This window comes from Salvelinus sp. IW2-2015, linkage group LG1, assembly GCF_002910315.2.
Source record: "Salvelinus sp. IW2-2015 linkage group LG1, ASM291031v2, whole genome shotgun sequence".
Taxonomy (NCBI): Eukaryota; Metazoa; Chordata; class Actinopteri; order Salmoniformes; family Salmonidae; genus Salvelinus; species Salvelinus sp. IW2-2015.
This window is the reverse complement of record NC_036838.1, coordinates 50,777,634-50,791,883: the sequence shown is the minus strand read 5'-3', so window position 1 is coordinate 50,791,883 and position 14,250 is coordinate 50,777,634. Positions and strand designations below refer to the sequence as shown.

Here is a 14,250-nt window from a genome sequence, read left to right as displayed (position 1 = left end):
GCCTCGTTTCACTACCGTTATTTTTGTTTTTAACCATCTAGTGTTCAGCGAAACATCACAATGTCAAATACAGGTAGCCTAGTTAAATAATTAACATCCATTCACATTAACCGAAACCTTCACTTTTGCGCAGACATTTAGAAATGAAACATGACAATTAGAAAAATAAGCCAATGGAGTTTGAGCGAGAATACAGACGATTTTCGAGTAGTAAGACATGTATAAAAGCAGCAGATACCATTAATAAGAAGGGGCTAAAAGCTCTTAAATGGTGAGCTACTGAGTGGCTTGGACAGGCAAGCCCCATTCTATCGTGGAGGACTAAATTCTTCCTAATGCGGCAGATATGGCTGGGACAACGCTGGGGGAAAAGGCCCAAAAAACTATACAGACAATGCCTTCATCAAACAACACTGTTCCACGACGCATCAGTGACATGGCAGGATATGTTTTCTAACAAGTACTGTTTCGCATACAAAAGTCTGTGAATTATATGTGTTACAGCTGGATGAGTCAGACGTGGCAGGCCTGGCACAGCTCCTGGTATATGTCCGTTACGTTTATGAGGGGGCAATTAAGGAAGACATCCTCTTCTGCAAACCACTGGAAACCAGGCCAACATGAGAGGATATTTTTAAAGTACTGGACAGCTTTGACATCAAATGGACTTTGGTTGTCAAGATTTGTTGGTATCTGTACTGATGCCGCAAAAGCCATGACAGACAGACATAGTGGAGTGGTAACACGTGTGCAAACAGTTGGATACACTGCAGCATCCACCGAGAGGCTCTTGCTGCCAAGGGAATGCCTAACAGCTTGAAAGATATTTGGACACGACAGTGAAAATGGTTAACTTTGTTAAAGCAAGGCCCCTGAACTCTCGTGTATTTTCTGCATTATGCAATGATATGGCCATGTCACGCTTTTACAACATACAGAAGTGCACTGGTTATCAAGTGGCAAAGTATTGACACATTTTTCTTAAATTGAGAGACAATCTTAAAGTTCTCTTTACTGACCATAATTTTCCCTTGTCTGACCACTTGCATGATGACAAGTTTCCCACACGACTGGCCTATCTGAGTGATATTTTTTCCTCACCTGAATGATCTGAWTCTAGGATTACAGGGACTCTCCACAACTATATTCAATATGCCGGACAAAATTGAGGCTATGATTAAGAAGTTGGAGATCTTTTCTGTCTCCGTTAACAAGGACAACACACAGGTCTTTCCATCATTGTATGATTTGTGTGCAAATGAACTCAAGCTTACAGACAATGTCAAATGTGATATAGTGAAGCTGAGTGAGCTGGATGCGCAATTACTTTACCGAAACGGACAACACAAACAACTGAATTCGTCATCCCTTTCATGCCCTGCCTCCAGTCCACTTACCGATATTTGAACGAGAGAGCCTCATCGAAATAGCAACAAGCGGTTCTCTGAAAATTGAATTTAATCAGAAGGCACTGCCAGATTTCTGGATAGGGCTTCGCTCAGAGTTTCTTGCCTTGGCAAATTACACTGTTAAGACACTGATGCCCTTTGCAACCACGTACCTATGTGAGAGTGGATTCTCAGCCCTCACTAGCATGAAAACTAAATACAGGCACAGACTGTGTGGAACAAAAATGTAAGACTGAGACTCTCCAGTARAACCCAACATTGCAAATTTATGTGGGGTGCCAGGGTAGCCTAGTGATTAGAGCGTTGGACTAGTAACCGGAAGGTAGCAAGATCAAATCCCTGAGCTGACAAGGTAAACATCTATAGTTCTGCCCCTGAACAAGGCAGTTAACCCACTGTTCCTAGGCTGTCATTAAAAATAAGAATTTGTTCTTAACTGACTTGCTTAGTTAAATAAAGTWAAAAAAAAATGTCTATCCTTCCAAGCACAACCTTCTCATTAACCTGTGGTGAGTTATTCACAATTTTTGATGAACAAATAAGGTTGTATATGTAAGATGGCTAAATGAAGAGCAAAATTATTGATTATTATAGTATTATTTTCGCCCTCGTCTTTGTTGTTTAATTATAATCCAAAAGGAGTAGGCAGTGGACAGGCAAAAGGTCAAAACCAGTTCTGAGTCCAAGAGGTAAAGAGTGGCAGGCAGGCTCGATGTCAGGGCAGGCAGAAGGGTCAGTTAGGCGGGTATGGAGTCTAGAAAAACAGGCAAGGGTCAAAATCGGGAAGACTTGAAAAATAGAATAGAAGCCAGGAGCACGGGGAAAACACGCTGGTTGACTTGAAAACATACAAGACGAACTGGCACAGAGAGACAGGAAACACAGGGATAAATACACTGGGGAAAATAAGTGACACCTAGAGACAATCACAAGAACAAGTGAAACAGATCAGGGCATGACAACTATAAAAAGTTTGGGAACTGCTGATATAAGGAAATAAATCAATTGAAAAAAAAATATGAAGCCCTAATCTATGGATTTCACATGACTAGGAATACAGATATGCATATATTAGTCACAGATACCTAAACAAACAAAAAAGTTAGGGGTGTGGATCAGAAAACCAGACAGTATTTGGTGTGACCACCATTTGCCTCATGCAGCTTGACATTTCCTCCGCATAGAGTTGATCAGGCTGTTGATTGTGGCCTGTGGAATGTTGTCCCAATTCTCTTCAATGGCTGTGCGAAGTTGCTGGATTTTGACGGGAACTGGAACATGCTGTTAAACACGTCGATCCAGAACATCCCAAACATGCTCGATGCTCAATGGGTGACATGTCTGGTGAGTATGCAGGCCATGGAAGAACTGGAACATTTTCAGCTTCCAGGAATTGTGTACAGATAGATCCTTGTGACATGGGGCCGTGCATTATCATGCTGAAACATGAGGTGATGGCGGTGGATGAGACAATGGACCTCAATATCTCATCACGGTATCTCTGTGCATTCAAATTGCCATCGATAAAATGCAATTGTGTTCATTGTTCGTAGCTTATGCCTGCCCATACCATAACCCCACCACCACCATGGATCACTCTGTTCACAATGTTGACATCAGCAAATGGCTCACCCACACGACCCCATACATGTGTTCTGCGGTTGAGAGGCCAGTTGGACGTACTGCCAAATTCTCTAAAACAATGTTGGAGACGGCTTATGGCAGAGAAATGAATGTTCAATTCTCTGGCAACAGTTCTGTTGGACATTCCTGTAGTCAGAATGCCAATTGTACGCTCCCTCTACTTGCAGTYGTGTAAAGTACTTAATGAAAAATACTTTAAATTAATACTTAAGTCGTTTTTTGTCTGTACTTTACTTAACTATTTATATTTTTGCCAACTTTTACTTTTACTGCACTACATTCCTCAAGAAAATAATGTACTTTTTATTCCATACATTTTTCCTGACACCCAAAAGTACTCATTACATTTTGACAGGAAAATGGTCCAATTCACACACTTATCAAGAGATCATCCCTACTGCCTCTGATCTGGCGGACTGACTAAACACAAATGCTTTGTTTGTAAATTATGTCTGAGTGTATGTCAATAAATTATTTCAATAAAAATGTAAATAAAATTGTGCCGTCTGATTTGCTTAATATAAGGAATTTGAAATGGTTTATACTTTTACTTTTGATACTTAATTATATTTAAAACCAAATACTTTTATTGAAGTAGTATTTTACTGGGTGACTTTCACTTGAGTCATTTTCTGTCTTCACCGACATGTTCAACCTCTCCCTGTCCGAGTCTGTAATACCAACATGTTTTAAGCAGACCACCATAGTCCCTGTGCCCAAGAACACTAAGGTAACCTGCCTAAATGACTACCGACCCGTAGCACTCACGTCTGTAGCCATGAAGTGCTTTGAAAGGCTTGTCATGGCTCACATCAACACCATTATCCCAGAAACCCTAGAGCCACTCTAATTGTCATACCGCCCCAACAGATCCACAGATGATGCAATCTCTATTGCACTCCACACTGCCCTTTCCCAGCTGGACAAAAGTAACACCTYTGTGAGAATGCTATTCATTGACTACAGCTCAGCGTTCAACACCATAGTACCATCAAAGCTCATCACTAAGCTAAGGAACCTGGGACTAAACACCTCCCTCTGCAACTGGATCCTGGAATTCCTGACAGGCCGCCCCCAGTTGGTAAGGGTAGGTAACAACACATCCGCCACGCTGATTCTCAACACAGGGTCCCCTCAGTGGTGTGTGCGCAGTTCCCTCCTGTACTCCTTGTTCACTCATGACTGCACGGCCAGGCACGACTCCAACACCATTAAGTTTGCCGATGACACAATAGTGGTAGGCCTGATCACCGACAACAATGAGACAGCCTATAGGGAGGTCAGACACCTGGCCGTCTGGTGCCAGGACAACTACCTCTCCCTCAACGTGATCAAGACAAGGGAGATTATTGTGGACTACAGGAAAAAGAGGACCGAGCACGCACACATTATTATCAACGGGGCTGTATTGGAGCAGGTTGAGAGCTTCAAGGTCCTTGGTGTCCACATCACCAACAAACTGACATGGTCCAAGCACACCAAGACAGTCGTGAAGAGGGTCACGACAAAACCTATTCCCCCTCAGGAGACTGAAAAGTTTTGCCATGGGTCCTCAGATCCTCAGAAAGTTCTACAGCTGTACCATCGAGAGCATCCTGACTGGTTGCATCACTGCCTGGTATGGCAACTGCTCGGCTTCCGACCGCAAGGCACTACAGAGGGATGTGCGTACGGCCCAGTACATCACTGGGGCCATGCTTCCTGCCATCCAGGACCTCTACACCAGGCGGTGTCAGAGGAAGGACCTAAAAATTGTCAAAGACTCCAGTCACCCTAGTCATAGACTGTTCTCTCTGCTACCGCACGGCAAGCAGTACCGGAGCGCCAAGTATGTTTCCAAGAGGCTTCTAAACAGCTTCTACCCCCAAGCCATAAGACTCCTGAACATCTAATAAAATGGTTACCCAGACTATTTGCATTGGTCCAGCCCTTCTCCCCCGATTGCTCATTTTGGCCGGGCAGCCAGTTCTAGGAAGTCTTCGTGGTTCCAAACTTCTTCTTTAAGAATGATGGAGGCCACTGTCTTCTTGGGGACCTTATATGCTGCAGCAATTTTTTGGCACCCTTCCCCAGATCTGTGCCTCGACACAATACTGTCTCGGAGCTCTACAGACAATTCCTTCAACCTCATGACTTGTTTTTTGCTCTGACATGCACTGTCAACTGTGGTACCTTTACGTAGACAGTTGTGTGCCTTTCCAAATCATGTCCAATCAATTCAAGTTGCAGAAACATCAAAGATAATCAATGGAAACAGCATGTACCTGAGCTCAATTTCTTGTCTCATTGCAAATGGCCTGAATACTTAAATAAGGTATTTCTGTTTTGCATTATATCCCATAATGACAATTTGCAAAAATTGTCATTATGGGATATTGAGTGTAGATTGAGGAGGAAAAACATTTATTTAATACATTCAAAATAAGTCTGTAAAGTAAAGGAAAWTGGTTAAAGTAAAGGGGTCTGAATGTTGTTTTCTGAATGCACTGTATTTTTATCAATACATTACAATAGGCCTCCTAAGACAAACAGAACTGATGGCACAGTAACTTTATTCAGAAACAAAGAGTAAACATTTAAAAAAAGAGAAACATAAGCATGTATAAATAAAACCATCTGGAGTTTCCAGTTTAAATTATTACCGGTAAACACACCTGACAATTGATAGCCTACACAAACATCAAACTGATGGAGTAGACTACACAAACATCACATTATAAATGCTTGCATTTACAGTCTCAGAGTTCACATACTGGATCACTGATAGTGTGACATTAATACACTAAGACACTTCTTCATTAAGTTGGCTGTCCTTTTCGTACACAGAACACTTAAGAGCGTTTGTGAATATACATATGGTACATTTTGTCTTGAAAATACTGTACCACTATTATAAGCGCTTGCACTTTGGTAGTTTTGTTCAGAGACAACCACACTGCTTTTTCAAATAGGGATTTGCAATGCTTTGACAATTGAATAGGGGAGAAATGGTATGCACGTCCTGTCCTAATCGCACAAGCTGAACTATTACAGAAATACAAAAGTGCATTAATCTACACATCTTCTGTACACAATATTAATGGTAATTGCTTAGTGTATGATTTGTTCATACTGTGTTTAATACTGCGGTTGACATTTGGAGAACTGGACAAGTTGAATCATATTCCCTCTTGTACAGATAGACATTGTAGTCATTTAGCAGACGCTGTTATCCAGAGCGACTTACAGGAAAAATTTGGGTTAAGTGCTTTGCTCAAGGGCACATCAAAATATTTTTTCACCTAGTCGGCTCAGGTATTCGAACCAGCGACCTTTCGGTTACCGTCCCACTGCTCTTAACCACTGCCGCTGCTATGCAAGTGATTTTGTTGATGTAACATATTCACTTTATTTTTGGACAATTGCAACATGCAACATAAACAGAAAGCTCTGCTTAAGCAAAGACCCATATTAGCTTTGCATGACATAAAAGGATCAATTAGGCAGCGACCTCCAGGCAGAGTGAGATCATTTCAAACCATTTCCAGAAGCCTATGGTATAGCGGCCTTACGGAAGACATTTTCGTTGCCCATTTAAGAGAAAAAAACACTCAAAATCATGTTGACAAAAATAACCTCTGCCATGTTTAAATTCTCTCTTAATACTCCACCGGGACTTATCCTAATCATAAGAAAACATTGGACTTTTTTTAAAGGTAAAAAAACAAAACATGAAGTCTATCATCACATTTTCACATGTAAATCAGGTTCTGTAAAACATTTAGTGGGTGGATGATAAGGCAAGTTTACACCAAACACAGCATCATTGACCAGCACTGTACAGTGTGCCTGTCCTACACCAGGGGTGTCAAACTCATTCCATGGAGGGCAAATTGTCTGCTGGTTTCTGTTTTTTCCTTTCAATTAAGACCTAGAGGGATTTCCTTACTAAATCAGTGACCTTAATTCATCAATCAAGTACAAGGGAGGAGCGAAAACCAGCAAACACTCAGCCCGCCGTGGAATGAGTTTGACACGTGTTCCACATGTTCATGATCCATACCACCATCATGTCCATTACACCATGATCTGTTGTGTTACAAACACCGTGTAACGCATACGGATTCCATCTGGTCTGGGGACTTCTGATATTGCACATCTTCCACAGAAAGATTCCCATAGTGATGTCAGAGACAACTTCCTCTGTTCAGTTTCCTGTAATTATTTTGGTGGAGGCCTCACATGACGGACCACTTTCTTCTCGTACACGGTCCTCATGGACTTTTCCACCTGTTTGAGGAACACCTGGGGAATCCGACCACACAGGGTGTTGACTGTGTCCAGAAACTTGGTCTGGAGGGGATAGAACAGCGACTGGAACAAGTTGTCCTCAAAGYGGTACTACGAAACAGAACCATTGCATGCCTCAGGGTTAGACACCAGTAGTGGTAGCTTATCAAACCACACAGAAATCAACAGTACCATTGCCTACTGTAGGCACTGTAGAGGGGGATGCATATGAATCATATCATCTGGCTAATAAAAGGCATATCTATGGACAGCAGAGGGGGCTGATGTTGCTGTGAGACAAGGATTTCCTTATGTAAACATGTCCACAGCGTTTGCTGTCCAAGGAGAAAAGGACAAAGGAAACAATAATCCACTAAAATGAATAGATTATTCTTACCTCGTGTACAGCATCATAAACGACTTTAAAGGCTGGTTGCTTGTCGTCGTGATACACTCCTCGGTTCCCATGGAGAATGGACACGCCTTCCTCCTCAGCTCCTTTACAGTTGCTCCCATACATGCAGTGATCAGGCCTGTAGTTCCACTGGCATGGGAAGGTGTACAGACACTCTGCAAACACACCGTTATACGTCTGTTACATCAGATTTCTGCACAATGTCCCCAAGATTGCCAGTGTATACTCTCTCTGATACAAGTATTGTTACTGCCAAAGAGCATTTAGAAAAAAATTWACCTAATGACTTCAACGTGCAATGCTAATCGCTCAGGACCCTTCTAAGTTTTGCTTTACTGATTTAACAATTATCAAATTGCTTGCTTTACAACTACAAGGATTGTAGTCCTTTTAAACTGCATCAAATCCTGGCTTGTGAAGGGAGAATAACACCAACAGAGTATCCCCTTAAACCAGAAACATGGGTACACGTCAAAGAGAAAGATCAGACATGTTTCCATGGTGAGGCAGATATTACACAGTGACTGGCTGCTCCCACCACATGGCCCTGTTTTTCCATTTGGGGATGCTGCTATGGGAATGGTTATTTCCTGGACAGGTTCTAATCATGTTGTCAGACAAACAATGCTCCTGCCAAGTCTACTTAAGGCTTGGAACACTTAATACCCATCTGGCAGACTGCACCTGTGTCAATCTGCTGCTGCAGCCACAGGCTTGTTTAGTTCCACAGCGTTGACTTAATTCAGGAGTTATTTCTTGTGGATGTATTAGAGAAAACCAATACCTACACCTGCTTGAAGGAATTATATTGAATTCCGTACAAGCTGACATTCACGCAAACACCCTTTGGAATTACATTTTGGGGAAACATTCTAATTTGATACAGGCCTAAATATAGCTATTGCTCTTGCTGTCATCATGAATGGCGGTGACATTATATACAACTTTATTTTCCTATTTGTAGTTGACAATTTCTTCCAAGTCAATGACAGCACTCTGCTACATTGAGGAAGACAGAGGGAGGCAGAGTGTACCAGGGCCCAGTTTTCCAAAAGCATRTTAAGGCTAAGTTCATCGTTAGAACCTTCAAAGGAGCGGTTTCCCAAAACCATCATTATTGACGTTGCACTAGAAAGCACTCGTAATCGAACGCCTGCCTCAGCTGTCTACGAGTGGTCTAAGTGCGTCGTTAGATGCTTGCCCTTCCGCATCACTTTCTACAAAAAAGATTTAAYCTAAACATACAATAACATGGTTTATCGTTTCCCTGTGACCGCTGATAACTTCAGAACAAAATGGACTACAAATACAAAGTTACCAATATCTTTGCAATTGATACAAACAAGCAACATATATGTTAATGCATATGATAAATGCATTAAAATATAAATACATTAGGGAAAGAGGCATACCTAGTCAGGTGCACAACTGAACGCATTCAACCGAAATGTGTCTTTCGCATTTAACCCTGAATCAGAGAGGTGTGGGGGCTACCTAAATCGACGTCATCGGCGCCCGGGGAACAGCTGTTGTTGGGGATTAACTGCATTGCTCAAGTGTAGAACGGCAGATTTTTAGGCATTACTGTACATACAGTTGAAGTCGGAAGTCTACATACACTTAGGTTAAAACTTAAACCACTCCACAAATGTCTTGTTAACAAACTATAGTTTTGGCAAGTCGGTTAGGACATCTATTTTGTGCAAGTCATTTTTCCAACAATTGTTTACAGACAGATTATTTCACTTATTATTCACTGTATCACAATTCCAGTGGGTCAGGAGTTTACATACACTAAGTTGACTGTGCCTTTAAACAGCTTGGAAAATTCCAGAAAATGTCACGGCTTTAGAAGCTTCTGATAGGCTAATTGACATAATTTGAGTCAATTGGAGGTGTACCTGTGGATGTATTTCAAGGCCTACCTTCAAACTCCAGTGCCTCTTCGCTTGACATGTCATTGAAATCAAGAGAAAATCAGCCAAGACCTCAGAAGTCTGGTTCATCCTTGTGAGCAATTTTCAGACACCTGAAGGTACCACGTTCATCTGTACAAACAATAAGTACGCAAGTATAACACCATGGGACCATGCAGCCGTCATACCGCTCAGGAAGGAGACGCGTTCTGTCTCCTAGAGATGAACGTACTTTGGTGCAAAAGGGCAAATCAATCCCAGAACAACAGCAAAGGACCTTGTGAAGATGCTGGAGAAACAGGTACAAAAATATCTATATCCACAGTAAAACGAGTGGAATATAACAAAATATAACTGTTTGGCCATAATGACTATCGTTATGCTTGGAGGAAAAACGGGGAGGCTTGCAAGCCAAAGAACACCATCCCAACCGTGAAGCACGGGGGTGGCAGCATCATGTTGTGGGGGACTGGTACACTCACAAAATAGACAGCATCATGAGGAGAGGAAATTATGTGAATATATTGAAGCAACATCTCAAGACATCAGTCAGGAAGTAAAGCTTGGCGCAAATGGGTCTTCCAAATGGACAATGACCCCAAGTATACTTCCAAAGTTGTGGCAAAATGGATTAAGGACAACAAAGTCAAGGTATTGGAGTGGCCATCACAAAGCCCTAACCTCAATCCTAAAGAAAATTTGTATGCAGAACTGAAAAAGCGTGTGTGAGAAGGAGGCCTACAAACCTGACTCAGTTACACCAGCTCTGTCAGGAGGAATGGGCCAAAATTCACCCAACTTATTGTGGGAAGCTTGTGGAAGGCGCCCCGAAATGTTTGACACAAGTTAAACAATTAAAGCACGCTACCAAATACTAATTGAGTGTATGTAAACTTCTGACCCACTGGGAATGTGATGAAAGAAATAAAAGCTGAAATAAATCCTTCTCTCTACTATTATTCTGACATTTCACATTCTTAAAATAAAGTGGTGATCCTAACTGACCTAAGACAGGGAATTTTTACTAGGATTAAATGTCAGGAATTGTGAAAAACTGAGGTGAAATGTATTTGGCTAAGGTGTATGTAAACTTCCGACTTCAACTGTACATTTCATGTTCAATAAATTGAGTTCTATTTTCCTACTTGTAGGCTACTGGCTGTAATTTGTCTCATATTTTATAATGTGTGTGCAATGATGTGGCAAATCAGTGATTTAATGCATTTTTATTGGTTAAGCATTAGAATAAGCCACCTCAATATTTGCAGCCATAGGTGGTAAAATCTCTCTCTAGGAGCTGATCCGTCGTCAGTATTGCGAAATAATTGGAATGTTAAGGTAAGATTTGAATTGAGAAAGCTGACCCGAGAGCAGCGGTGCCTTTCTTTCGATCCTATCAGTATGGACAAATGCTCCAACGATGCACTTAGCGACTCTTCTCTCTGCATGGTGTTCTGGGAAAGGCATGTTACACCTACAGCTGTAGGAAAGATGTATCGTTAAAAACACTCGTAAGCCTAAGTTCCATCGCTATCGGGGAACCGGGCCAAGATTTGTAGTGGAAGAGAGAGGGAGGAAGAGTGTGCCTGAGTTGTAGTGGAAGAGAGAGGGAGGAAGAGTGTGCCTGAGTTGTAGTGGAAGAGAGAGGNGAGGGAGGAAGAGTGTGCCTGAGTTGTAGTGGAAGAGAGAGGGAGGAAGAGTATACCTGAGTTGTAGTGGAAGATGATATTTAAGAGATCTTGGTCACCCCAGGTGATGTGATTCTTGTACTTCTGGTAGAGTGGGTGGAGGAGGTCCTCCCATGACAGGCCACTGGGTATCATGCTGTTCTGGAATAGGAACAAGGACTGTTTTACTCCACCGCTTAGGGAGTGTGGCGATCGCAGAACCTCAGTCTACTCTACTCTGAGCACTCAGATTATTGACGCTGACTGCCAATAAGTGACACATCTGTTGCTGGTTGGGTTCAGATAGATACGATTGATTGATAAAACCAATCTCCTTGCAGCTTTCAGGTGGAAAACAGGGAAGGCATGACCAAAATACCAAACYGAGATGACCAAAAGGCTTAATGATTGATGATGTTCCTTACTTTGAACAGAGTGCTTCGTATCCTTGTGAGGTTCATCAGCATGACTCCTGAGTTGACCCCGGTGACCCCGTAGAAGGGATGGCGTGCAAAGCGGCTATACCAGCCTATCTTAGGGATCTCATGCTCTGGGGCCATAGCAGCCAGCTGGGTGGTGTTGAAGGCCTTGAGGAAACTCCACATATCATCCATGGGCCTGAGGAACAGCACATCTGTATCCACGTAGAGTAAAGAGTCTACATCCTTTAGGATCACCTGTTAGGACAATAATCATGTGTAGGTTACTATCAGAATAATTAATGTCCTCTTATTCCAGTGATGGTACATAATGCATACACACTACCATTCAAAAGTTTGGGGTCACTTAGAAATGTCCTTGTTATCCATGAAAACATACATGAAATGAGTTGCAAAATGAATAGGAAATATAGTCAAGACGTTGACAAGGTTATAAATAATGATTTTTAATTTAAATAATAATTGTGTCCTTCAAACTTTGCTTTTGTTAAAGAATCCCCAATTTTCAGCAATTACAGCCTTGCAGACCTTCGGCATTCTAGTTGTCAATTTGTTGAGGTAATCTGAAGAGATTTTACCCCATGCTTCCTGAAGCACCTCCCACAAGTTGGATTGGCTTGATGGGAACTTCTTACGTACCATACGGTCAAGCTGCTCCCACAACAGCTCAATAGGGTTGAGATCCGGTGGCTGTGCTGGCCACCCCATTATAGACAGAATACCAGCAGACTGCTTCTACCCTAAATAGTTATTGTATTGTTTGGAGCTGTGCTTTGGGGCATTGTCCTGTTGGAGGAGGAAATTGGCTCCAATTAAGCGCCGTCCACTGGGTATGGCTGGCGTTGCAAAATGTAGTGATAGCCTTCCTTCTTCAAGATCCCTTTAACCCTGTACAAATCTCCCACTTTACCACCCCCAGACCATCACATTGCCTCCATCATGCTTGACAGATGGCATCAAGCACTCCTCCAGCATCTTTTCTGCGTCTCACAAATGTTCTTCTTTGTGATCTGAACACATCAAACTTGGATTTGTCTGTCCATAACACTTTTTTTCCAATCTTCCTCTGTCCAGTGTCTGTGTTATTTTGCCCATCTTAATCTTTTCTTTTTATTGGCCAGTCTGAGATATGGCTTTTTCTTTGCAACTCTGCCTAGAAGGCCAACATCCCAGAGTCACTCCTCACTCTTGACAATTGAGACTGGTGTTTTGTGGGTACTATTTAATGAAGCTGCCAGTTGAAGACTTGGGAGGTGTCTGTTTCTCAAACTACACTCTAATTTACTTGTCAGCTTGCTCAGTTGTGCACCGGGGCCTCCCACTCTTTCTATTCTGGTTAGGGACAGTTTGTGCTGGTCTGGAAGGGAGTAGTACACAGCGTTGTACGAGATCTTCAGTTTTCTTGGCAATTTCTCGCGTGGAATAGCCTTTATTTCTTAGAACAAGAATATACTGATGAGTTTCAGAAGAAAGTTCTTTGTTTCTGGCCTTTTTGAGCCTGTTAATCCGAACCCAAAATGCTGATGCTCCAGATATCAACTAGTCTAAAGAAGGACAGTTTTTATTTATTCTTTAATCAGCACAACAGTTTTCAGTTGTGCTAACATAACTGCAAAAGGGTTTTCAATTAGCCTTTTAAAAGTATAAACTTGGATTAGCTACACAACATTGGACACAGGAGTGATGGTTGCTGATAATGAGCCTCTGTACGCCCATGTAGATATATACACTGCTCAAAAAAATAAAGGGAACACTAAATAACACATCTAGATCTGAATGAATTAAATATTCTTATTAAATACTTTTTTCTTTACATAGTTGAATGTGCTGACAACAAAATCACACAAAAATGATCAATGTAAATCAAATTTATCACCCATGGAGGTCTGGATTTTGGAGTCACACTCAAATTAAAGTGGAAACCACACTACAGGCTGATCCAACTTTGATGTAAGTCCTTAAAACAAGTCAATGAGGCTCAGTAGTGTGTGTGGCCTCCACGTGCTGTATGACCTCCCTACAACGCCTGGGCATGCTCCTGATGAGGTGGCGGATGGTCTCCTGAGGGATCTCTCCCAGACCTGGACTAAAGCATCTGCCAACTCCTGGACGTCTGTGGTGCAACGTGGCGTTGGTGGATGGAGCGAGACATGATGTCACAGATGTGCTCAATTTGGATTCAGGTTTGGGGAACGGGCGGGCCAGTCCATAGCATCAATGCCTTCCTCTTGCAGGAACTGCTGAACCACTCCAGCCACATAAGGTCTGGCATTGTCTTGCATTAGGAGGAACCCAGGGCCAACCGCACCAGCATATGGTCTCACAAGGGGTTGAAGGATCTCATCTCGGTACCTAATGGCAGTCAGGCTACCTCTGGCGAGCACATGGAGGGCTGTGCGGCCCCCAAAGAAATGCCACCCCACACCATGACTGACCCACCGCCAAAATAAATAAAAAAAAAAAAGCAAAAAAAAATAGAAAAAGAATAAA

At 42.2% G+C, this 14,250-nt stretch overlaps 1 protein-coding gene across 2 annotated transcripts in view; it reads right to left on the bottom strand.

Annotated features, from left to right (window-relative positions):
- Positions 1-5,588: 5,588 nt before the first annotated feature.
- Positions 5,589-14,250, bottom strand: part of gxylt2 (glucoside xylosyltransferase 2) — a 17,038-nt gene continuing 8,376 nt past the window's right edge. For both annotated transcript variants that reach the window (XM_023995682.2, XM_023995689.2), the window contains exons 4-7: positions 11,746-11,997; positions 11,359-11,482; positions 7,720-7,892; positions 5,589-7,433 (exon numbers count right to left, since the gene is read on the bottom strand). In XM_023995682.2, the coding sequence (XP_023851450.1) occupies positions 7,254-7,433; positions 7,720-7,892; positions 11,359-11,482; positions 11,746-11,997 (729 nt within the window). In that variant the 3' untranslated portion in view covers positions 5,589-7,253. The remainder of the gene's footprint in view (positions 7,434-7,719; positions 7,893-11,358; positions 11,483-11,745; positions 11,998-14,250) is intronic.